Source organism: Fringilla coelebs (genome assembly GCF_963513975.1).
Source record: "Fringilla coelebs genome assembly, chromosome: 4".
Taxonomy (NCBI): domain Eukaryota; kingdom Metazoa; phylum Chordata; class Aves; order Passeriformes; family Fringillidae; genus Fringilla; species Fringilla coelebs.
This window is the reverse complement of record NC_140032.1, coordinates 26,059,411-26,084,140: the sequence shown is the minus strand read 5'-3', so window position 1 is coordinate 26,084,140 and position 24,730 is coordinate 26,059,411. Positions and strand designations below refer to the sequence as shown.

Genomic DNA, 24,730 nt, shown 5'->3' with positions numbered 1-24,730 from the left:
ACTGAAAACCAGTAAATAATAAGCAAACATTCCCTCCCCCCCCCCCCCAAAAAAAAAAAGGGGGGAAAAAAATTTTTTTTTTTTAAATTATCAGTTATTTCACAAGTTAAAAGACTGATTACCTGAATGAGTTTTCTGTTAAAATTCTGTGTCTGAAATAAAACCAATTCCATAGGTTCTTGGTCATTTTACTGTGCTTTATTGATGTGGGAGTTTAATTTGTGTTTTGCTCCTTACAGTTGCCTTGTGGTCACCGGTGTAAAGAGATTTGCCATTCAGGTAGCTGTCCTCTTAACTGCAGCCAGAAGGTTAAACTCCGATGTCTGTGTAAGAGACTGAAAAAGGTAAATTTACAAGTTGCAGTTTTTGAAGGATGTGTATTCTTTGCTTGTTCCTGAGGTTGTATGGATGGATTATGTGGATGCTGCAGATTGGAATAGGGCCTGTTACTATAGCAGGGCTGCTATATCAGAAGATTTACTAGAGAATATAAAATCTTGTTAATTCTAAAATATGTTAGCTGCCTGACTTACAATAGCTTTAATTTCATTCACACTTAAATTTTTGTGAGAAAAATACTCAGATAATCTGGAGTGATTTGAGAATAAAAATTACATTTTTATGACAATATTGGGAAAATGTACAGAAGTTGAAATTAGTACAGATGTTGTGAAACCTGAACTAATATAATTAAGGTTCCCTGCAAACCTAAAAGCAAGTATGGGCATCAGCATCCTTAGCTTCTAACACAGATAAGGACAAAGTAATATAACAGGTTTACTATAGCTATACACTATCATGAGGGGAACAAGAGAAATTTATATGAAGTTTTGACAAATGATAATGTCTTAATGAAAAAAAAAAACCATGATCTGTCTTAATTAAAAAATGTTCAAATTACCTTTCTGGACCCAGTTAACTTCTGAACCTTCCAGCAGTTCCCCAGAGTCCTCAGCTTCTCCAAAATATGTCTTGTGCATCCAAGAAGTCTTGCAGGTGGGATGCTCAGCAAGAGAAAAGATGACATATATAGAATAAGTGCTTAAAACTGAGCAGCCTCTGCTTACAGATAACCACTTTGTTGATTTTTTTAAAAATTTCTTCAATACTAGGAAAAGGGGAGAAAGTATGATTGAGAATTACTTAATTTCCCCTCCATGACCACACTATGTCCTGTAATCTAAGCCAGTTAATAAATATGAAATTACTGACACTCTAAATGCAATGGTTCACAAGTTTATCTTACTTGTCTAAGGCAAACAGATGAGTAAAGAGGAGTAAAAATTAAACTGGACTGTAGATTTAGTCTTCCTTTCAGCTTAGCTTATTAGAAAGGAGAGAAAGGACAATTTAATATATAATTACAGGTTGAAATAACATTCAGTCATTAGCTTTATATGTAAAACAAATATTTTACTAAATAAGAAACTTTTATTATTTTCATAAAGAAGTTGATAACTAACATCTTATATGGGGAAATGATCATAAAAGACAAATTATACTTAACAGGAAGTGCAGTGCAGCAAGATACAAGAGGGCCAAGTTTCACTGGAATGTGATGCATTATGCAAGGAAATGAAGCGGAAAGCATATGAGGTAATGTAACCATTGGAGCTATAATTTCTTCTCAGAGCTTCAAGAAGAGTAGAAAAAAGAGCACATTATTTTTCAAGGCAGTACCTGCAGAAATGCAACGTAAGTGGATGTGCTGTTGAATAGTAGCTATTTTTTCTTGAATTTATGAATGGTGTTAATTGACTTAAATACTATTTTTAAACAGCATTATGTTATTTTTCTTTTTTTTTTTCCTTTGAATTGATTGGAACTAATTCTTTCCTCTTTCACTGAGAACAAGTGATGATCAGTGATGATAAAATAGTCATTAGTGCTGTAAGACTAGAGTCAGACTGCTTTACAGGGCATTGTAAGATCTGCCTTTTCAGTGAAGGTTTTGCAGCTATCAGTTGCTCAGTGTGGAGTATAATCTGCCACGAGGTATTAGTTATCCTATACTGGAAGAATTGAGACTTTCCAGTAACTGCAGAATACTACTTAGACTGCTGTTAATGTGACTTCTCCCTAGCTCGTCTGTTTCATGAAGTAAAGAATTTGCTGTGTGCTGTCACACAGAGAGACAGGATATGATCCTTGCTGTTACAAACCTTTAATAAAAACATACACAAAAAGAATTGATGCATAAATTGCTTGGGTTTTATCAGGTAAGTATTAGATGTGATAAATGTAGAACCCAAGAACTTAATGGGCAAAGCTGACAAGTCAGCTTCTGCTCAGATTTTCAGGATTGATTGACAAGTTCTAACAAGTACCACACTGACCAAATCCTGCAACTTTGCTAGCAGGTTGAATGCTAAAACTCTTGGGGTATGCCTTTAGGGAATACCAACCATAACAAATAGTTCCAGGAAGAATGTGAAGAAGATAAGCTCATAGTAAATGGAGTCCCTCCCTAAAGCAAGGTGAGCTCACAGTAAGAGTGCATGAGCTGAGACCCATCAGCATGTCTTAGAGTGGTGCAGTGTCAGTGCTGTCTGACTGGAGCAGATACTACACCATTGCCCTGATGTTGTAATCCACAGGGAGAAATGGTCTAAGGCAGTGAGCAAATGGCCACAAGTTTCTGCTGTAAGCAATGCCACAGACATACTGGATGGTACAACCATGCTATGTGTACCTTCTTCTCAGACGAATGCGTATTTATTTACTTGTTTTGGGGTTTTTATATAAAGTTATAAAGTTTTGTTTAAATTCTTCCTAGGCACCTTTTTGTAACCTGTGTTGACGTACTATGCAAATGACATACTAGTATAGCCTAATACAGACACTTGATGAAAGTGCTTTATTTATGTCTGTCACTGTTTAATGTGTCCAGACTGGAAGAAAACTTGTTGAAATCTGCAGCATTTACATAGATAAATTAGTTTGCACATTTGCAAAACACCCATTAATTCCTAAAACCAAAGTGCATTAGTTCTTAATGAAACTTTTCATGTTTGGCACCTCTTGAGTAAGCATTTCTTACTCACTAGATGCGTAGGAATTGAATGTGTCTTTTACTGTATGTTTTATTAAAGAAATAGTCCTAGAAATGTTTTCCCATGCTGTGACTATAATAGTTAAGGTTCCCTTTATCTGTGTACATTATACCTGTGTATCTCATACAAATATGACCACACCAGTGTAAAAAGAAGCTTTTCTGTTGCTCTTTTCCACATTTGAAGGTCACTTTTTCTTTTGTAGCTAAAGTTTTGCCATTAGATGGCAGTGAAAAATGAGGGGGCTCATTGTGTAGTTTTTTGCACATAAGACTTTCAGATTTCAGATGTGCATGGCTGAAAAGGTCCTTTACACACATTTCTGAAGAGACTTTGCCATTGTATCTAGATTAATGAAATTCTCAGTAGTGCTTTTATTTGATACAAGGTTTAGTAATGTAAAAATTAGTCAGAAAACCTGCAAATAGGACTGTGCTTTTGGCCCTGACCCCAGTGCCTGCTGTTTGAGCCACAGTGTGCTAATGCATGAGCTAGTGTGCTGTCTCCTTAGTCATCAAAAGCTCTTGAATTGGAAATTATTTGTAATCAATTCTACCTGTGCAAACAATATTCAGTAAGCTGTTTTCATTGTTAGTATGCAAATCATCCAGTTACTAGGATCAAGATTTTTTTCATTTCAAGTTATTAATAGGTTTTTACACCTTATTTTTCTAAGGGAGTGATTCAGTGACTGCAATGCTAAAAGCCTAAAAAAGATATAAAGAAAGGGAGATATATAAACTTTTCCCATATACTCTTCCTGTGGGAACTCAAGAGGGTGAGATGGTGTCTTTCTAATGGCCTTTGTTGGATTTATCTCCTATTAGCATGCCTGGTTGTTTTTCGGTTGACATAAACTTTTGGCATATACAAATGTCCTGTAGCACTGAAATTCTAGATTTAGCCAAATACTCTGTGGGAGTAGAATACTTTTCCTCTATTGTGAGCCAACCTCCTGGTAAATTCATTTTATGCCTTTGCATTATGAAAAATAATTGTTGATGTTTTATCCCTGTTTGGCATCTGTGTAGTCTCCGGGGTTTGGTGTCCTGTTAGTCACCTGATGAATCCTAGTAATGCATCTCTTCAGATGGCAGCCACTCCATCCTGTTGTCGCTTGTATACGTTCAGGTTTCACATTTATTTATTATTGTAGGACCAAAATGGAATGCAGATGCTAAGATTGAAGTATGTGGCATCTTTACATATTGACAATGTTTTCTGCACCATATCTTTCTTAATACTTTCTAGCATTTAATTTGCTTTCTTGAACTCTGCAAAATATTTCTATGGTGTTATCAGTTGTAACTTGCATGACTACTTTTCATATGGCTTTCAGATGGTGGAGGTCACATGATGGAAAGTTTGCAGGCTTTTGCTGAGAACCATTCTATAGGAGTAATTATGACTTCTTAAGAAAATAGGTTTAGCTGCTGTTTAAAACAGTTTATTATAACTTTGTGTGTCTGGACAGATAAAAGAAGCAGAAGCCAAAGCTGCTCTTGAAGAGGAGAAGCGAAGACAACAGGTATTAGACTTTCTTCTTCCTCATCCACATCTTCCTCACCTTGTTCTTGTTAGTAAATAATGTAATTTACATGCTATTAAAGATTTATAGTTTTTAATGTGGTATGCACAGTCATTCCTGTCAGCTGTTACCATGCTCTGTGTGCTGTAAATTATTTACAATGGTTGAGGCCACATTTTTACAAGCAATTTTCATAATTTTGTGCAAAATGGTAGCTATATAAAGATTTGTATTACTATAGCTTTGTATAATGTAATTTATTTTTAAACTAGTAAGTATGCTTTATTTTAATCAAGCACTTTATATAGCATAAACACTACAGAATACTGACTAGCCTCTGCAAGATTTAAATATTGGATGAAGTTCCCCTCCCCTATTATGAAAGAGCAAGGACAGCTAGATGAGTCTTTGTCCTTCAAGGTCTCTGGGGTGGGGGGGAACATGTATTTACTGTAATTGCTGTTGGTGGTGAGGGTATGTGGTTGGCATTGTAATCCACAAAGCTGCTGTGCCAGCTGTCTGGAGGTGCTGATCACATTCAGGCAAACACTCTAAGCTCAGTGGGTGATGGCTAGGATGGGTTTGTCATCTGGAGTCTGCATGCCTTCAAGCCAGTTCATGTGTGCCTGAGCGAGCGTTTGACACCAAATCATATTCCATGTCTGGTGTGTGCTTTCTGACTCCTTTTACTCAATTATCACAGCATCTGTGTATTTAGTTTACACTTGTGTGGCCACCTGCATGTCACACTGTTTTTATCAGGGATCAGTGGCTTGCTCCCTTCTTGGAAGAGGGCACTGGAGGCTTACAGAGCTGATCCACTTGTGCCATTTCCCCAATCTCATTAGGATAGACAGTTTCTCTGTGGGTTGCAACTTCTGTTATGCACGCTATTTAAGTTCTCTGAGCAATTAATGAAAATGTTACATCTAAATTGTTCTAGGAAGGCATGTTTTTGTTTGTCAGAGGGGAACCTTGTATGCTCATCCTGCAAGAAAAACATGGTTATGCATCTGTCCAGAGCACCAGGCACTGTTTTGTGATCATCCTGCAATGTTTGTTGCAACATTCATATCTCAGCTGTCTACAGAATTGAGCACATATTCCGTCATAAAACTTCTAGACAGTTCTTCTAATTCTTCTTGTTCTCTAAGCTGACCCTGGAAATGTTACTTCTGGCATATAGGTCAGGAAGTGTAACTTAGAGATGTCTGAAACAAACGGGGCAGAGGAAATCTGTAGGTGTTGGTTCTGCAAGTTAAGTACTGAAGTGTTCTGATGGGCATTTAAACATGTAAAGAACATGGATGCAGTCCTAGAGCTAGAAAGCCAAATTTGCTGATGTTTGTCTTGCAGTGAGTGTTTTCATGCATTCCAGAAGGCATCTCACCCAAATACTAATGATTTCTGCTCAAAATCACTTAATTTATAGTCCCTCTAGTAAAGTCTCAATAAGGAGGCTCCTCTGAAACAGTAGCAGATTCACTCTACCAACACAGTGTGCTGGATTTTGGCCTTGTTCTCCAGCAGTGATTGTTTCTCTCTGCAGTCACACCGCCATTGCTTTCTACTTGTACATTCTCTGAGGTCTCACAGTTCCAGCCCAACAGTAGTAACTTTATGCAAAATGTGGCAACTGCTCCTGCATATGTGTTTTGTGATGCGTGCAACTTCAGGGATGGAAAACTTCACCTATACATAATGAACCTTATTAAAAGGTTAACTTAGAGTTATTTAGTGCATTAGGAGCAGTAGGACAAAAACAGTAAAAAAAAGGACAAAACAAATTGCAAAAAAAGAGACAGCTGTAACAAATAAATAGGCTCTAGAACTGCATACAAGTACTAACCTCAACTAGTGCAGCTTTTTTATCTAACATTGGTTCTCATCAAGTTAGAACTCATACTCTCCCATCTGTTGATGGAAATTGGAGGACGTCTCTATCGTAGGGTGTTGGGTCACATTAAGAGTATATTTTTAAGTGTACTCCCTTCTGACAAAAGTTTGCATCTTGTACCACCTTCCTCAATGTCACTAGCACATTTTTGTAGAGACTGTTCATCTATTAATCACAGTTTCTTAAAACTATTTTGATTAATACTTCATTAAATATTTTATATACAAATTAGTTAGTGCTCTAGTAAGTCTGTGCATTTATATTTTGGTATTTGCTATATTTGGTAGCAACTTTTGCTAATACCATTTACAGATGGAATCACTTCTTTCTTAGTGGAAGAGATGGCTTGGCTAGGCTTCTTGTCATGGCCCTAGCAGCCAAACTTTCCCTCTGCTTCTAATTCAGAGGCACCCTGTGAGGGCAGGGTTTTCACAACTGCTAGAGGTGGAAAAAAGATCAGCGCTTTGATTATTTAACAACTCAGACCAAGCTCTCTCTGTCCCTCTCCATTGTAAAAGATTTAGTTAAATTTTCAAGCTAACTGTTTAGAGTTTCAATACTGGAAGTTAGGGTCTTGAACCTGAAGTGTAATTTACTGACTTGTAGGAAAGATTTATTTTCTCTTTTTTTATGTACAAAGAAAATTTTTTAGCAGATCCTTAGAAGTTAAAAAGTCAAGTGTTCCCCTCCCCTATTAATAAAAATATATCCTCACTTTCAGTAAATACGCTTTGTCACTGTTACATGCATTCACTTAGGACACTTTCCCATGGGAATGCTTCTCCCTTCAGTGTAGAAAGGACATAGTGAACAACAAGTGAAAGAACAAAATCCAGGGCCTGAGCAACACTGAGCTAGATGTTTTGAGTATACAGTTCAAATAAACACATGCCATTTTACTTTTAGTATGTTTATATACAAAGAAGTTAGGTTCTTATCTAAATAAAAACCCTAGGCTTGTTTAGCTTGAAAAGTTAAGCTTGTTTGAAGACTGTGCACAACCATTACTTCAGAGGTCATTAAGGTGACACTTCAGGAATGTGACAGTCACACAAAATCTGTAGGTAGTTTTTCAAGGGTAGTGATGGCTTCTCTCTCATATTCTGTGCCTACAAATCTTTTTTCATTCTGTGTTTTTGGTTTTTTAAATTATATATTTATTTTTAGACAGATTTTTGTAGAGTTCACTAGGAGAGCAATTCAATAGCTATTACATAATTTTGTTTGAGCCCTATATTTGAATTTAACTATTCTAATTCCTAGAGCCTTCTGCTTTTAAAATGTACAGATCACAAGCCCCAAATTTGGGGCTATAGAAGCCCCAAACTTTACTTGAGTGTCAATCACTCAAGTAAATGAAATACTGTCATGAAATACTGCCATGTTGTCTTTAAAACCATAAAAACTCTGCCCTTGCCTCCAGATTTTGGATTTTGAAAAACTATTTCATTAAAATACTTTGCTTTTCTAAGGGAGGATTAGCTAGTTGAGAGTAATCTTGTTTCAAATAGGCTGTGACTTTGTCTGAACTCTTCTCCCATATCATCAGAGAAGTGCCAACAATTTCTGCCTTTATTAGGTACAAAGGAATAGACATCAAAATAGGTCCCTTTCCCCTGCTAACAGTGGTATCTGGCTCAGGAGGGGAAGAGCTGCTTTGTGAAACTGACCAATATTTGCTGTCAGTGAAGGAAGACCAGACACCAGGCACCCCTGAGTTCTGAATGAAAATTTTATTTACTGAACTACTACTCTGTCCATTTCCCAAAACAGTCTTTTACTTGTTTTTATAGTGCACCTACTGTATTGTCTTAGTCCCTCTTCCTGGCAGCACTGGAGTCATAGTCACGTAGATTTATTTCCTCTCATGGCCAGGCTTTGTCCCTGTTCACTGTCCATGATTCCTCTGCTTCAGCTCAGTCTTGCGCCTTTTGCCCAGCCAGTCCTGCCTTGCTGCGCTCTGCTACTCCCATCTCTTTTCCTTTCATTCCATCTGGTTTCTCTGCTCCCTAGTGCCTTGTCCCATGTTTTCTCTGGTAGCTAGCAACTTGACCAAAAATCCAGGTCATCATCAGACTTTTTCTGATTTTAGTCTGTCTCAGGTTTTCCTAGCAATTAGATACTGTCTCATTGGAGCCTCATCCTAGTCTTCACTCTTTATTCTAGGCTGCCTAGTTGCAGTTTTATTTCAGCTGTGTACACTCAAATGAGTTTTTTCTGTATTCTCATGATGCTCTTTAAAAAAAATGTGGAGGGGGATGAGGAACATCTGTTTATTCCAGACAGGACCCTGAAACTACCATTCTTTGCTGGAAGCCTGGCATTCTTACTTTTACAATTGTTTTGCTCCTTTTTTGGGCCTATAGGCATGTGCTTCCTACTGGAGGATATTATATACCTCTTAAATTCATATGAGTGGTTAAATGTTTGAGTTATAACACTTAACAAATGGAATATTTTTGTGTGTATTTAAGAGTATAGCAATTATTCTGAAGCTTAGTGACCATACAAATATAAAGAATTGAGGGAAATAGCATAGAGTTTTAGTTGCTTATGTTTTTTATTAATTTATTTTTGGCAGAGTGCATTTTTATTACAAGGGAATGTCTTTGAAGATTTCAGCCTATGCCCTTATAGAAGTTGGTAAAATAGCTTAAATGCAAACGTGTTTTTTAATAGGAAAAAAATGTATTTTTAACGTATATCATGGAAAAACAATCATATTTTAGCTTAATATTTTCAGCCTGAATTAAAAAATTGAGCATGCAAAACTTCAGTTGGCTGCATTTAGCAATGTTTTTATAGGAAACTAAACAATGGTTTAATACTTGAAAGCAATGTGCTTTGTACCTGTGGCATGTAGTGCCAACATCTCATCTGTGAGATGTGTAGCTTTCCCTGGCTGACAGTTACTTCTATTGAATGTTATTTGGTAATGCTATTTAAAACCTTCACATTTCCTTGCTTTTAATTCCGATACAATGTCAACTACTTGTGGTTCTCTTTATTTAGGCTGAACTGGAAGCTTTTGAAAATAGATTAAAAGGGCGAAGAAAGAACAAGAGAAGAAAGGATGAGGTAGAAGTTGAACAATCATCGTGGCAAAAGTACAAGAACTTCATTATGCTGCCAGTGTTCGGAGTTGCTGTTGTGATGGTTGCATGGCTCATGGTCTACAATGACTGAAAACAACTGAATATTTCATATACCTCAGTTGGACTTCAAGTAGCTACCATGTTAGTCTGTGTGTAACAGAAGTTAATAAGCATAGATTATGTATGTATACTCTTTGCTAAGAAAAATGTAGAGGAGAGAAGAAATGTCACCTTTTGTGTTATTACATTCACAGCACAAAACTGAAGTCAGACACTGAAAGTAATAGTAGATTCTAGTCTACACTGAAGTGCTGATAGTTTGATTGGGATTTGTTAACATCTCTTCTATTATTCTGCTCTTTTTCCTTGTCTCCATTTCATAATATTAAGAATAGCTTAGTATAAAATGGTTTATTGAATATATGTTTCCTGTAAAATCAGCTTAGTTGTTTATTGAAGGTTAGTGTTCTTATGCTCATCTTTGTTGTATCACACAATACTTACTTCTATGCTTCACGCCAGTTTTAATTATGGCAACTAACAGGGAACCTTGGGTCACTTAGGCTTGCATATTCTGGGGCCTTGTTCAGAGCTTTGTTCAGATAAAGGAAATGTGAACTATCTTTCAATTCAGCTGTATCACAAACAAAACAGTGCCTCCCCCCTTACAAACAGTTGGGTTTGCTTTTTTGTTGTTTGACCCTGCCCCTTCCCACCTTTGTTTCCTCAAAACTGAACTAATTGGAAAATTCCTTCAGTGGACAGATGCATATGCTGAACATGGATGTGAAGAAGTTTCAAGGTAAAAGGCTGCATTCTTACTATTGCCCCAACTGCCAGCAGCAGAAAAACAATTTGAAATTAAACTTAAAAGTATCAATTGACTCTTCATGTGGATAAATGTCAGAGTTGGCTATTTGTGCAGGTGTGCAAAAATGTAATTAGACAGTGTAACGATACAGTTATATGATCTTCTGAAGCCATCTGGAGGGTGCTTGATAGTCACATTTAAACCATCTAGCTGAACTTCCAAATGTTTAAATATTTTCTTACTGACACTTTTGAAAACCTTGCTTTAGGTTATCAGTATTCCTTGGTAGAACTGGAAGGTTTTTATCTGGCTTCAGGATTATCAGAGAAGCTATGTAGTCTCAGCTGAGAGACTGCAAGTTCAATTCAGAAATGGGGAAATCAGAAAACTGAATTTTTAAACCTCTGCTAGAAACTTTTTGCTGATACTTGAGTATTGCAGGTTACTGCAAAGTGACTACAAGCTCCTGCAAAAAATAGGGTGCATGGCCAACAGGTATTAGTATTATGCCCTTGTAATTCAGGCATATAATTTCATCACAAATCCTGCAAAAGCAGTGGGACCATTGTATGACATGTTAGCAGAAAACATTGCAGTTTGCTTGAAAGCTCTTCTTGTTGATTTTTGACTTACTTGTGAAGGGACCCAGTATTAATTTGAACAGATATCCTATTGTAATTCTGATTCAGCAGCAAGAAAATAAAATAGAAAAGCTGCAAAAAGGCAGAAGCTTTTGATTACATAGATAAAGAAAACAGAGATAAAATTAGTTTAGTTTCAGTTTTTCACAGAAGTTTGGTGAATGAGGAGAAAGGTACTTTGTTTTTAAATTAACTTTTAGAGATGCATATTACTTATGTGTCAGACCATTAGTATTTAAAGTTGTAGAATTAACTGAAATTACACTGTGCAAAGTTGCATCTCCATTGAATTTCTTATTTTCTGGTATAAAAGGTAAACATTGTTTCATATTGTTGCTCTAACTTTTTTCTATCATATTAATGCCTGGAAGATAATTTCAGATATAAGTATGTTTAATAAGAGTGAGGTGATGCTATGGTATTGTGACTGCATATGTCAGTAACTCTTATGTCACTAAGGAAAAAGGAGAGATATTTTTGTTCAGATGAAGTAAAATGTGATGGTTTATCCAAAAGTACAAAAAAATACCTTTCTGGCTAAAATATGGAAATCAACATGAATGAGAACTTTGTGGAAGCAGCTTTTATCTTGCATGATTATCGCTATTTTTTTTATTTACTGCTAGCTTTAAAATAATTACAATGGAAAATTTATCCTTGCTTCTACAGCAAAGAGAAGAAACCTCTCTAGTGAGTTGTACTAATTAACTGCACTTATGAGATATTTGAAGAAGTTCTTAGTAATCTTTTCTGCATATTTGTGGGAAATACTGGAGAGGAAAAGGCTTCATCTTCATTAAAGATTGCCACGCTTTTTTACTATACAAATTCATTCTGTTCATACAAAGGTATGTGTGAGTGGGCATATTCCCTTTCTTAAAGGATTTGTATCTCTTCTGAACCTTGCATATGCAAGGCATACCTATTTTTGAAATTTTATTCAAAATAGTTTGGTATATCTTATCCACCATCTGAGTCATTTGCACTCTGTTGGTCTGCCTGCTGAACCAGATATTTATTTCTTGGCATAAAAAAAAGTGTGGGGGTTCAAGCAATCTGCAGTTTAATAAATCACTAGGTTTTTGTTTGTTTCTTTAAAATATTTTTACAGTTAATATTTTGCATTTCTTTGGTTGGAACTGCATGTTGTCAACAACCTTTGAAGTAAAAGATACAGGTAAAATCACCTTTTGTTCAATATTAATGAAAGATGGTAATTTAAAAAAGAAATTTTGAACTGAAGATAGGGTTTGGTAGCAGTTTATATGTAATGTACTGTTACATAATGTAATGAGAAAATATTTTTAATGGTAACAGCTTACAAAAAAATGCATATTGATCAGTATACATTAAAACAAATTATATAATCTGACCTGCTGTTGAAGGGAAATAACAGCGGTAGAAGCCTGATGATGGCTTAACATGAGGAATATTTAGGTATGTGTAAAATGAAAAAACTTCTGGCTTTTCCTGATTCTGGGTGCATTGTGGTGAAAATGTATCCTTCCATTGAGCCAAGGTTCTTGAAGCTGTTCAGTATGGTTGGGATTGGAAACTCCTAGGGCAAGTTTTTTCCCTGTAACAGTATCAATCCATTGTGTGTGTTAATTTAATGTAAAAACCAAGTCAGACAATAAATGTATCAAAAAAACTTGAAAATTTGTTTGTTCTCAAGGACTGGTGTAGTGAAGCAGCAAACTTCCCAGGTAATGATGACTGACACACTGCAGCCTAAGTTTTAGGGCTTTTTGCCCCCTTCTCTGGCAGGGATAATTCTTACTTCTCAGATGAATGCTGGAATTATGTAATTGTGTTCCTTCATGTTACTGCTCTGACAAAATTGTGAGAATGGGTTGGGGAAGTCTAAGATGAAACAAATGGGAATGGACTTGGTAGATTTTTTTTTTTTTTTTTGCCTCAGAGAGAGAAATATAGCTGATTTATTTGACATTTGTGCTGACCTTAACTAGAGAAAGAAATGTTACTAAGCAGATAGCACCAAAATTTGTTCATAAAAACATCTATGTTTGATTGTGGCTTTAAAGCAGTGAACTCTGAGTTTGTCATCTCAGTAGTAGTTCAGGCCCCAAAACATATCTGCCCTGTGCCAGCTTTCTCTGAGTCATGAACAGGGTCATGTGTGGCCCTGTTATCATTTTCATTTAGTTTGGATATCCCTCTTCTGTTTGGGTTGCATCCTGTTACCAGTTGTTATCTATGAGCATTTCAGTTGCTCCCTTTCCTTTCTTCATGAATACATTTGTATTCCTGTCTGCTCTTATTCAAGTAAATTAGTCAGTTGCTCTAGAGAATTAGAAAATTAAGAACCTGTAATGTCTTGAATTTCCTAGGAAAAGAAATGAAAGGTAAAAATTAGGGAAAAAATCAAATTAAGTCAAATTAAAAGATAATGAGATATACTTCTTTCCACAAAGATGGAAATATGGTTAGATGTTAATGAATTATTTGAACACTGCATTATGATGTCTTCATGATGTGGTACCAGAAAACAATTCTGGGGTATGGATAGTGTATGAATATGACCTGTGATGCATCAAACTCAGCTGTAAGGTAGGCTAAACAGCAGCTGTGTGGAAAGAAGTAATATTCTGAGGGAACTGTGGTTTGATTCAACTGAGCATTATTTATGCCAAATGTTGCTCATGCAGTGATTTCCTTAAAATCACCAACAAAACCAGAACTCAGGCTTTCTTTGTAGGTTGCTGAATCTTGTTGTGAAACTCCAGTTTCAGTGGCACTCCTATTGGAGGAAACTAGTTTGAGATTAGGAGTCAAGACTGGCTCGGGCTTTGGAATTCACAGTTCTCCAGCTGAAGCCATCCTCAGCCAAGGCCAAGCTGGCTTTGCAGTCTGAGTCATGTACTGCACTTCTTAGATACATGTTGTCATTTACTGTTATTAGGCAGCCCTGTCAAAAATTCTAATCTCTGTCATAAATCACAAATTATGGTTTGATTCCTACATTACAGCACAAAATACTTGTTGTTTTACATTAAGCAATATGGTGATTTTGCATAAATGGTCTTTCTTTTCTCTATTCCCATGCTTTTCCTATTTTTGGTGCAATTGTTTTAAAACCACCACTGTTTTCCTCCACATGCTGGAGGTTGGTTTGGAGAGATGTTTGGTTGGTTGGGTAAAAGGTGCAGCACTGAATTACCATGAGCAGAAGCCTCTAAGTACATTGGCACTCCAGAAGCATAGAGAACACTGTCTGCACCATAACGTTTGCACACAAGGTAACAGGGCCTAAATCTGGAGGTACAGAAATACAGGTATGGAAAAGAAACTGGGAAAAAAATGCTAAGAAGTGTTCATCTTATTTATTGTTTAAATATAAACATATATAAGACCATGTGTTTATATTTACAAATATAAACACTGTGATGAGGGGTATCACCCTCACTGATTGTCCAGAGAGATGACGGCTGGAAGCCATATTCATAGAGAGGTGGTGGTTCACATTTTCTTGGGTGTTTTCTGATTCACATTTGGAATGATAGCATTTCAGAAGTATTAAATCATGCTCAGTATAAACTAGAAGCCTTTCTGGTTTACAGATGTCATCTCAGAACCCGGCAGTAGTCCCAGTGACATCTTTCTGAGACTCTTGGAAGGGTCCTGAACTGTTCAATTCTGGTAGCACACACTTCTGCCCATTCTGTACTCCTTGTTTTGCCTTTTGTCCTGTTGGCTTTATCTTTCTTGGATAGTATTGGTGAGCTCTGTTGTGTGCAGAGACCGGGGCTTCAGTCAGACTTGACATCTTTGAATGCAACACAGGGCAAGGGGACAAACATATCAAATGCAGGTCATAAAAGCTGGTATCTCATGGGGGTAGGACATTTGCTCTGTCATTTGCAACTTCAGGCGGCACTTATCTCTTGGCCTGAGAATTTTGCTTCAATAGATGTGCAACAACCAGCACATCCCTCCGGATCGTTGGGGCCGATCAGGACCGGGACCGGCGCGGGGACAAGGGGTAACGCCGTCGGGTTGCCGCTGTTCTACCGCGCAGCGCTTCCTCGCAGGGGAGGGACGGGGCACGGCAGGCTTGTCGCCAGGGAGCTGGGACCGGAGCCTTCCTGCGGGGAAGGAGCTGGGGAAACATGTCGTTGGCTCCGGGAGTTTCCTCCTGCTGCAGCTCTTTCCGCTCCGCTCCTGCGATGCCAGCGCCTCTTTCAGCTCTCTTTGGAGCGTTAGAAGCCGGGCTGCGACAGGCCAGCCGCTGTGCTACAGAGGGAAGCGTCGCAGCCCCGGCAGGCGCGAAACTCTCCGTCCCTGTGCTGAAAGGAAAGCCTTTGCCGGACCGTAACGTAAAATAAAGCGCAGGGAAGTCCACCCGGGAACCGCGGATGAATGAAGGGACACGGGAGTCTGGCCCACGCTTGCCAACCTCCGCTCTGAACTCTGCGCCTCGACTCGGTGGGCCGAGAGCGCCTGCAGGTCCGTGCGCTGGGCTGGCTTCGGATCGCTTCAGCCGCAAGTGCGCCTCCGGGCCGCCCGGGGGCCAGGGCATGGCGGAGCCCCGGCGAATCAAGGTAAAGGGATGCCAGGGGCGAACTCCGCGGGTTCTTGCCCCTTTCATCATCTCTGATTTGGGCTTATCTGAAGCTCTTCGCAGCGTGATGAGGCGTGCCTTAACCGGATGGGGGGATGGGGAGGGGCGCAAAGCCTGTGCCCACTCCATCCGCCCTCCCTGGGGGATGGCTTTAGGGCGAAATTAGCAAGTGGGCTGTCTCTCAGCGTGTCCCCGAGGGGTAGAGTCTTGTGTGCGAAAGGGGTGGGGATGTGGCTCTTTCTCGCGGAGGTTTATTATTATTGGGTGGAGGAGCGGGGAGGGGGAGTCTGCAGAGCAAACAAAATGCGAAGCCCTCCTCGCAAGTGTGTCTGTGCAGGGGGCGGGTGGACGCGGTTCGTCGGAGACCGAGGTAGAGAGCGGTGAGGGGGCGGCCAAAGTGGAGAGGGGTCAGCAGCAGCCAGAGCATGCTCTCCACGCAACAGTTCCCTGCCCTGCCTGCGGAGGAGGAGCGCTACCGGCAGGTCCTCTCCGCCAGCCGGGTAAGGCGAACCTCGGGGCGCTCCCCTCCTTGCGGGGGGCCGCCTGGGGACAGCGGGCCGGGGGCCTGGGGAGGCGGCTGGCTCCGCCGCTCGGCGACCCCCGGGCTGCGGGTGGGGGCAGCGCGCTCGGGGGACACCCCTGGCCGCAGCCGGCCCAGGGGCAATTCCCGTGCGCGGCGCACAGCCGGCGCTGCCGCCGCGGGGCTGAGCGGTAGGGTGCTCGGGCAAGCGGAGGAGGGGCAACCCCCTCTCCGAGCTGTTGTAGCGAGAACGCACCCGTGGCTCGCAGGCAGGGTCCCCGGGGGGCGCGGCCTGGGGGACGGCTGGGGACAAGTGACCGGCCGGGGACAAGTGACCTGCCGCGCCGAGCCTTCCGCGATGGGGCCGTCCCGGAGCGCTCCTGTGTCGAAACTTGCGGGGACACGCTGGGGACGGCCGCGTTCAGAGGCGCGGGCTGCAGGTGAGCCGCAGCCAACAAGCGCTCGTTGTCGGCGTCTCAGGGAGAGCAGAGCGGCGCCCTCGCCCCGCTTTTCTCACCAAGCGCGGAAGATCAGCGGGGCTGCTGTGCTCGGTAAATTCTCTGCCGTTGGAAGGAGCGGAAAGGAGTTGTTCGAATCCGACAACAGGTCCGGCCAGGATTTGCGGGAGCAAAGTTTAGGCTTAACCTCTGTCAGGGCTGTCATGACAGCTCCATCGGCGGCTGGACTCCCGGGGAGCCGATGCACCGTGACTCCGGCGCGGTAGTTGCCTCCCGGCATCAGCGGGAGCTGGCTTTATCCTTGCGTCGGTGCACCCTGGGGTCGGGTGGAGGGACCCCCAACCCCCCCTCCCACGGCTGTCCGGCGGGATGGTACCGCTGGCCGTCAGGAGGTTGTCCTGCACAGGGTCACAGAGGGGGCACTTAATCCTTCCAGGGAGAGCCTGTGCGGTTGCAAGTGTCCGGAGGGGATAGCGCAGGTGTGGTGTGGGTAGTCTCGCTGCACACACCTGTGGGGAGGATGAGGGAGTCTTCCGTCCTTATGGGAAAGGCTGCATAAGAGGGGGCAAGAGGGAACTTGAAGAGGTGGCTGCTGCGCTAGTGCGAGTTTGCAGGGTGTGTCCCCTGAGCCTGCCCTTCCCTCCGCTAGCCGGGGCGCCCGTGTCTCCCTCGTGTCACCGGCGCGGGTGCGCTGTCAGAGGGGCGGGCGCGGCGGGGGCCACAGCTGTACAGCGGGGAGCCCACGGCGAGCGAGTCGCCCTCCGCAGCCGGGAGGCACCGGCGAGCGCCGCGCCGGAGTGCTGAGCCTGATGCGTGGCACTTGTGGAGAGGGCGACGGAGCTTCTCGCGCTGTCACGCCGATCGTACGCGACCGAAATGGCCTAGCAGGGGATTTCACAAGTTTATAAACATGGTAGTATACTTTAGTAGTATCATTGCTTCACTTGATTTAAAATGCAGAGTCCTTGGATGCATTTCATGGGAAGCAGTTAATTAATTAACTTAATTTACCAGCAGTCTGGTTGCAATTGTGAAACTCTGAAGTGAAATCAAATATCTAGAGCTTTTAATGCATTCACAGGATCTCTTGGGAAGTTTTGGCTTTCAGCAGTGAGAGTATGGTAGTGGATTTTTCCATATGGGTACATACACCCTTCCTTGTGTTCCTAAAAGCTGGACCAGTCAGCAGGACTAAATTCTTTTGGTTTTGTAACGGATGCTGTATTTGGAGATCTCTCTTATAAGCTTCTTGGGCGCTGTGGCACATGGATGAATGAATGCTTCACTGAGATAGTCCAAACAACAAAAAAATTGTAATACAAGAAATTAGAGAACTATAAAAGCTGGTGGTATCCCCAGAGGACCTTGGACATCTAGGTTCTGTAGAAACATCGGGACTCCTCCAGCTGATCAAGGGAATCCTAAACAGTGTTTAAACCTCTTTTAGAAATTAAATGCTCATTACTTTTTTTCATCCAAAGGCCATTTATGAAATACTCCAACAGGCAGACAGGTCTTTCTGCCTATGGAGAAGCCTGGCCCTCTAACCCCACATTTAATCCTCACTCAGCATGTATTTTTAAGGAAGCCACCAGCACTCATTTTCCTGAGAAGGCTCTCATGGTGGTGAGCCAGGCAGTACAGCACTCTTTCCCATGTTAGAGGAGTTTGCTTGTGCTTTTAGTATCTCATGAGGCCATCAGGACAAAATATTGTTTTTCCTGAGTCTTTTGGAGCTGGAACTATAAAATACTGAAGAAAACATTCACTTCCTTTCTACAAGTCTTAGCTGGCACTCAACTGTATGCAGATAACTTGAATGTCCAGTGAATTAAAAGTATTGTATGTAGATGGTTGGAAATATGTCATGATTGGAGGTGTTCTATAAAATGTGCACAGGGTAATTTTATATATCTCTGTTATTGTTTGGCTGTTAATTATGTATTACATGATGTCTGCAGATACAAGTCAAAGCCAGGACTGTTAACAGTGCCAGTAATTATTTTAAAATGTGGGCTTACTTGAATGTAGGAGTTGCCCTTTTTAAAATTTTTCTTTTCCTGCTAAGCTGATATACATGTTTAGGTCTTAGCACTCAGCTCCCTTGAGGAACATTACTGTCCTGGCATTGTATTAAGCCCGTGTATTGCCAGACACATAATTTCTTGTCATTTCTAGTCATTTCTAGTCGCACAGCCAGACAAGGAATGTGTGCAGAGACTGAGGTGGATAAGCACCTAGACAGAAATCTCATTTGTCAGAAGGAGAATGGTCCTTTCAAGTGAAGGTGACACAGACAAGGGAGTTTTGGGATTGTTGTATCTGGTGAAGAAATCCAGCAGCTCCTGCTCAACTGCTCTAACCAACAAATGGTGAACTGTAAACAAACCCTTTGTTCACAAGCAGGAAGACAGCACTTCAGTGTGGCTAAGTGGATATTTGAGCTCTGTCAAGCTTTGCCATGCTGGGGCCCAGCAGATTCCGGTCATCCCAATCCAGGAGACAATATGAGCACTACTGGCACTTTCTTAAGACGTGGGAGCTGTGGCTTTGACCCCACTTGGACTGGGAGGCCCTCGGTACCAGGACATCTGCTTTCAGGCTGAGCAGATCATGCTGTTCGGTGGCACTATCTCCTAGTGTGGTCAGGTTTTAAAAGATGGTGGTTATAGCTACATTGTGTGGGAAGAGTCCTGTCAGCTTGTCAGGTATCCTTAGCAAGTGCTTACAAGGCCAGATGAATGTCTTGTTTCTGAATGCCAGCCAGGGTTTGGCAGGGGTGGATGTCAGGCCACTTGCAGCAGGGCAGTGTTAGACTTGCACATGCAGCTTAGGCCCTTTCAAATGTGGCTGCCAGACACCTCCTGATAGTTAAATGCCTTCAGGATGAAGCAGCTAAGTAAGCAGCAGGGCTTGAGGGGGGCAGTCTGATTACAGTTTGAAATACTGGTGCTTGTAATCTGTCCCAGTTTCTTTCCCTACTGAAAAGAAATGGACCTCATAAGTGGCAGGCTGGGTACATAGAGTTCTCCAGTGCCGGGAGAGAAGGGTAGGTGATAACCTGCTGTGAAGTGATGGATTGTCATAGCAGGAGAAAGAAAGGTTAAATCCTCCTTACAAAAGTCTTCAGACTCAGAGCAGTGACTGAAGACAGTATCCAGATAGCTGCAGCCTGACTATTCTCACTGCCTCTGAATTTTTAATTCTCTTGGCCCTCCGCAGTCAGCTGTTGCCTTGTGAGCGTGTGCAGTTTGACACAGAACTGTGCTGGGCCTCACTCTGGCTGCCAGGGCTGGGACAGCGGGGATTGGGGTGGCCCTCACTCCCCGAGAGCCTGCAGGAGTTAAACTGGGGGCAGAGAGGGAAGGAAGAGCGCCTGGGCCTTGTCCCTCTGGCTCTCGCGGCAGCAGCCGCCGTGTCCGCCGGGCTGTCCCCATGTCCGGCGGGCTGTCCCCGTGTCCGGCGGGCTGTCCCCTCTCCCGACCGCGGCCGCCCTACCCGGCTGTGCTGAGCGGCGAAGGGGGGCTGCTCCTGGGTGCCTCTCCCAGTCCGCAGCCCTGCGGCAGAAGAATACGAAGCCGATCGCATCCTTTCCCTCAGTCCCCCGCCCTCTATAAATAACTCTGGCTGAGCTGACCTGTCAGATTCCCCCGGCAGAGCGGATCCCCTGACCCAGGCTGCCTGCAGTGGAAAGTCTGAATGCAAAACATACCGTAGTAAAAATAGAGCGGCCGGGGAGCCCCGCCGGCAGGTCCCGGCGGCTCTCGGTGCTGCACCGGGCCCGGCTCCCGCTGTGCCCTGGGCGCTCCCGTCAGCGCTGAGAGCTCCCCCCTGCTCCTAGGTCTGTGTACACTTTAATGCCCCAGCGGTAAATGCTTTTCTCGCTGTCAGATGGAAGCATAATTCGTTTTTGCTGTGGAACAGATCGTTCCGAGTAGCGCTTTTAATTTCAGCTCGCCTTTCTAACCAGCAAAGATGAAAGAAATACAAAAAATGGTGAATTTCCTAAATGTAAAAATAATAACAAGATGACTGTCAAGCAAGAGATTCCAATTTCAAAAAGAGGTGAGAATGTTGCTACCTCAGAAGTCAAAATTAGATTCCATCCTGTGCCTACCTTGTGCAGACAGCTGCTCCCCTGAAGGGATAGATGCTCCTTGCCTATGGTTTCAAGACATTATAATTTAAAGCAGTTCTTGTAACCAAATTGTGCATAAATTATTTCTGGTTGTTTTACCTGCGAAACTTGCATATCTGGGGGTTAAAGCCAGCAACAGACACCAGAAAATGCTGTCTGATGCTGCTGGTTCATCCTTGTCGCAGTTGTTGGCCCTCAGTGCCCCTCGGGGCTCAGCTGACTCTAGGGGTGGTGATGGCGTGGCATCGGCCCACAGCCAAGATTTTAAAGATTTTTTAAAGATTTTATTTCCATCCCACATGGCCACTTGCTCTTTTCCTACCCCATCCTGTGGGCTGGGGAAGAAAACAGAAAGAATGATAAAGGCTGGGTCAAGATAAAGGCTGGAAGATCCCTTCGTGATTACCATCATGGACAAAACAGATTTGAGTGGAGTAAATTAGTTTATTACTGATTAATACATATTGACTGACTCAGATGTTGTAAAACAAAAACAAAAAAATGAAGCAAGCATTAAAACGCTTCAGGAAAACACCTCTCACTTCCCAGACCTCTCACCTTCCCTCCAGACTCCTCTCTTTCCCCCTTGTTATCACCACAGGTGGCTCTCAGTCCCTGCAGTGAGGCAATGAACAGCGCAGGGAAGGACTGTGGTTCTCTTTTACTCCTTCATTCTTACTCATCCTCTGCTCCAGTGTGGATCCTCTGTGGGTTGCAGTCCTTTAGGGAGTATTTGCTCTACCATGGAGCATGTACTTCTCTGACCTTGGTGTGGGCACTGCTATTTCTCACTCTTTTCCTGCTTCTCTGCCTGTGTTGTGTGTGTGCCCTTACTTAAATACTTTTTCATGGAGGCACCACCAACTTGGTTGGTGGGCTCAGCTGTCCCGTGGTATGCATCCAGGTGGGACTGGACATACCTGGCACTCAGCAGCTCCTGCTGTCTTCTCAAGGAGGCCAAACTTGCCATCCCTCCACTGCCATCAGCTTGCCACCTACATGGATGTCCATATAATTGGGACAGAAGTGTTGGCCAGGGTACTGACCAGAGTAGCAGTGTTTCCTCTGTGGTTTTCTGCTTCCCTGTCCCTCTTCCCCTATCCCCATATCATTAAGGAATGAAAATAATCCAGCCATCCTTCCATTCCTTTTCATCATTTCTGTCATTAGAGGGGAACCTTTGCATCATCTGCTTGTTTGGGTGCCACACAGTCTACAGTTCTCAGGGTTTTTTTTGAGTTTCCAGCATAAGGTAGCTTTTTAGCACATTGACCTCTAGAAACTGAATAGAATCTGAAAATCAGATACTGCCAGCTGCTTTTGAATGCTGAAGTTTGTGCTGTGGTGGTTCAGGTGCTGCCCCTGGGGGACAGCTCCTCTAAGTCTGTAGACTCTAAGACTGTCAGGTTGCATCCCTGCAGGTGCTCCTGTAAGCTATTGCTCTTCCAGAATTCCAAGGCCAACCTTTTCTTGCAAAAGAAGTATTTTGAACATTTAATTGATCATCATCTAGTCCTTTAAGGGAAAGGAAGTGAAGGTAGAGTATCCTTTTTTTAGGACTGCATTAGATTTCATCTACTCCAATTCATGTGCTGTAATTCAGGGAGAGTGCAATATTCAGTGTATGGTGCTCTTGCTTTGGGACTGGTTGGTGACTGTCAAAGTCTGTTTTTCCCTTCTTCCCTTCCTAAAACATGTAACACTCAGTTTTGCCATATGCAGAACCCGTGTTTTTAAAACTAATGTGCTAGAATCTTTCAGAACTGATTTGTTTGATGCCAGAGAGAGATTTCACTTGGCAGTGATTTAGCTGTAGTAGTAACTGCCCAGAGCAATTCCTTTTACTGTTCATCACCTCAAAAGAACTCCTAGTTTCAAAATAGCCTAGACTGTCACTCTAATATTATTGAAAAATTCTTGATAACATGAAAGATTCACGAAGCATTTCCTAAGGAAAGAGATTCTCATTTTCCCCCTTTTCTGCCTCTCAGTGAAGCAGTGAAAAAGCAGCCCGGTCTTTCTCTTGGAAGTCAAACCTCTGGTAGGTAGCATTGAGGAGTTTTCCATCCCACATCTGAGTCCTGCAGCTCTGCATTCATGTGACAGTACAACAGATAGCTGTAATACACAATCATGTTTTCTCCAGACTTCTGTGGGACAGTGGAGCGACATGGACATGTCTTCCATTGCTGCTGCTTTTGCCATCCAGTTTTTTACTGGGTGGATTATTTTGCCTCTGATAAAGTTGTCCTGAAACCAGTTACACCTGGAGATTGTAGAAGCAGCACAGGCTGCATTTCTCAGGCTTTTCCCAGCCTCTTGCCTTTTCACATCTCCAGGAAGAAACACAGATAGCCAAGCCCACCTTGCCTTAACAGCCTTTCCTTCTTTGCCATGACACAGTATTGAGCGACAGATGTTGCTGAGGGATACTTTATTGTTTGAAAAAGCTAGTTCTGTGCATCTGCAAATATTGCCTAAATGGGTAATATATCTGAAAGAATATTAGGAACTGTAGAGTGAGTAGCTATCTTTCTTCTTCTCTTTTTTTTTTCCTCATGTTGCCTTTTGATATGCAGCAACTGCATAACAGAAGAATTAAGTAGTAAATGCCTTTTCATAAGCTCTGTTTTGTCCCTGCTCATCCATTTTAAGGGTGTTTGTTTAAATAATTTGTAGTGCATGTAGACAAGTCTGGAGAGAAAGTCTGAAATGATGATTGAATGTGTTTAGAAGTTGTTAACAAATCCTTTTCCCCCATAAAGTGAGATATATGGAATAGTGTTGATGGTATGAGATGGTTTGGATGGTTTGAGAATCCAGATGGTTTCCATTTGCTTTTTCTTATCATAGATAGGATTATTCTATGACTCTTGGAGTTTTCCAAAGAAAATGTGAATGGAAAGAAATCTGGCATCTGTTCTAGGGATGACAAATTGAATATTTCTAGCCATAAATACAGTAGAATTTTAATTATTTGATGAAATAATCAGTTTGTTATTGTCTCAGTGACTTAGATGGATGTTTTTATCCCATAAATCTTTATGTGATCTATAAAACTTCATTGTAATATCAAAGTCATAGTCAAATAAATACATCAATGTAAGTGCCTTGTTAACCCACTTAATCTTGAGTTTCCTATATTGGCTAATTTTTTTTGTAAGTTCAGCAATATTGAATAGGTTTAGTCTCTAGTCACCTCTCCAGTTATTTCTGTCTCAATGTCCTGGTAATTTCAAACAATATTTTTCCCTTTCTTTATTTTCTTTTACTGAAGCAAAGTGTTCAAAGATGAACCTGTTTCTGAACAAGGTGGTATCCTACTGAAAAATGAATGAGTCACCTCTAAATTTTTTAAGTAGTAGGTTATTGACCTTTGTGACATTGTGTAAACTCATTTTCATCTTTTGGAGGAGGTCAAATAAAAATCCAGCTATGCTGAACAGATAAGGCTTTGCTTTGATGCAAATCAAATCCTTTCCTTTGATTAATATTACTGTTGGTCTTATCTTTGGTCCAAGGGTTAGTATCTTTTAAAATCACAATTCAGAAAAAAGTCAGTAAAGTTAACATTATACATCCAAATTCTAAATTTTAATTTCTTCTAGGTAGATGTTTATAGTTAAAGAATAATTAATGAAAAATTAATAAAAATGCATGAAAGATAAAGAGACAAATGCTTTAAAAAAGATTCCTGAATTTTTTTTAGCTTGCATTCTAATTTACCATCTAGTTAATGTAATTGAAAGCTTCTGATTTTAAATGGGTTAAGCAATTGCATAATCAGCAGTAGGCATTGCACAGAGGGTTAAACCTACTGATGAGGCATTTGCAAGAGAAAAAGGTATGTCCAATTATGAGCTCTGAGTACTTTTGTGGAGTGGGGCTTCTGATGGGACTTCTACACAGACAGTGGGTGACTGATACACTGAATGTGAGCCTCAGGACAGGCAGGATTTTCTTTTGCCCTTTCTAGTTTTCCAGGCTTGAAAGATTCTTTTAAGAGG

General features: G+C 41.6%; 2 protein-coding genes across 5 annotated transcripts in view; both read left to right on the top strand.

The window, feature by feature from the left end:
• Positions 1 to 12,651, top strand: part of NFXL1 (nuclear transcription factor, X-box binding like 1) — a 44,985-nt gene extending 32,334 nt beyond the window's left edge. The window contains exons 19-22 of one of the 2 annotated variants that reach the window (XM_084204910.1): positions 240 to 344; positions 1,510 to 1,596; positions 4,528 to 4,581; positions 9,491 to 12,651. In XM_084204910.1, the coding sequence (XP_084061036.1) occupies positions 240 to 344; positions 1,510 to 1,596; positions 4,528 to 4,581; positions 9,491 to 9,664 (420 nt within the window). In that variant the 3' untranslated portion in view covers positions 9,665 to 12,651. The remainder of the gene's footprint in view (positions 1 to 239; positions 345 to 1,509; positions 1,597 to 4,527; positions 4,582 to 9,490) is intronic. The other variant, XM_084204911.1, reaches the window with a different exon arrangement.
• A 3,228-nt stretch (positions 12,652 to 15,879) lies between these two features.
• The window catches only part of CORIN (corin, serine peptidase), a 121,190-nt gene continuing 112,339 nt past the window's right edge, over positions 15,880 to 24,730 (top strand). Inside the window, exon 1 of one of the 3 annotated variants that reach the window (XM_084204982.1) lies at positions 15,880 to 16,107. In XM_084204982.1, coding sequence (XP_084061108.1) covers positions 16,033 to 16,107 — 75 coding nt within the window. In that variant the 5' untranslated portion in view covers positions 15,880 to 16,032. Of the gene's footprint in view, positions 16,108 to 16,614; positions 16,734 to 24,730 lie in introns of those variants that run through there. The other 2 variants (XM_084204984.1, XM_084204983.1) reach the window with 2 other exon arrangements.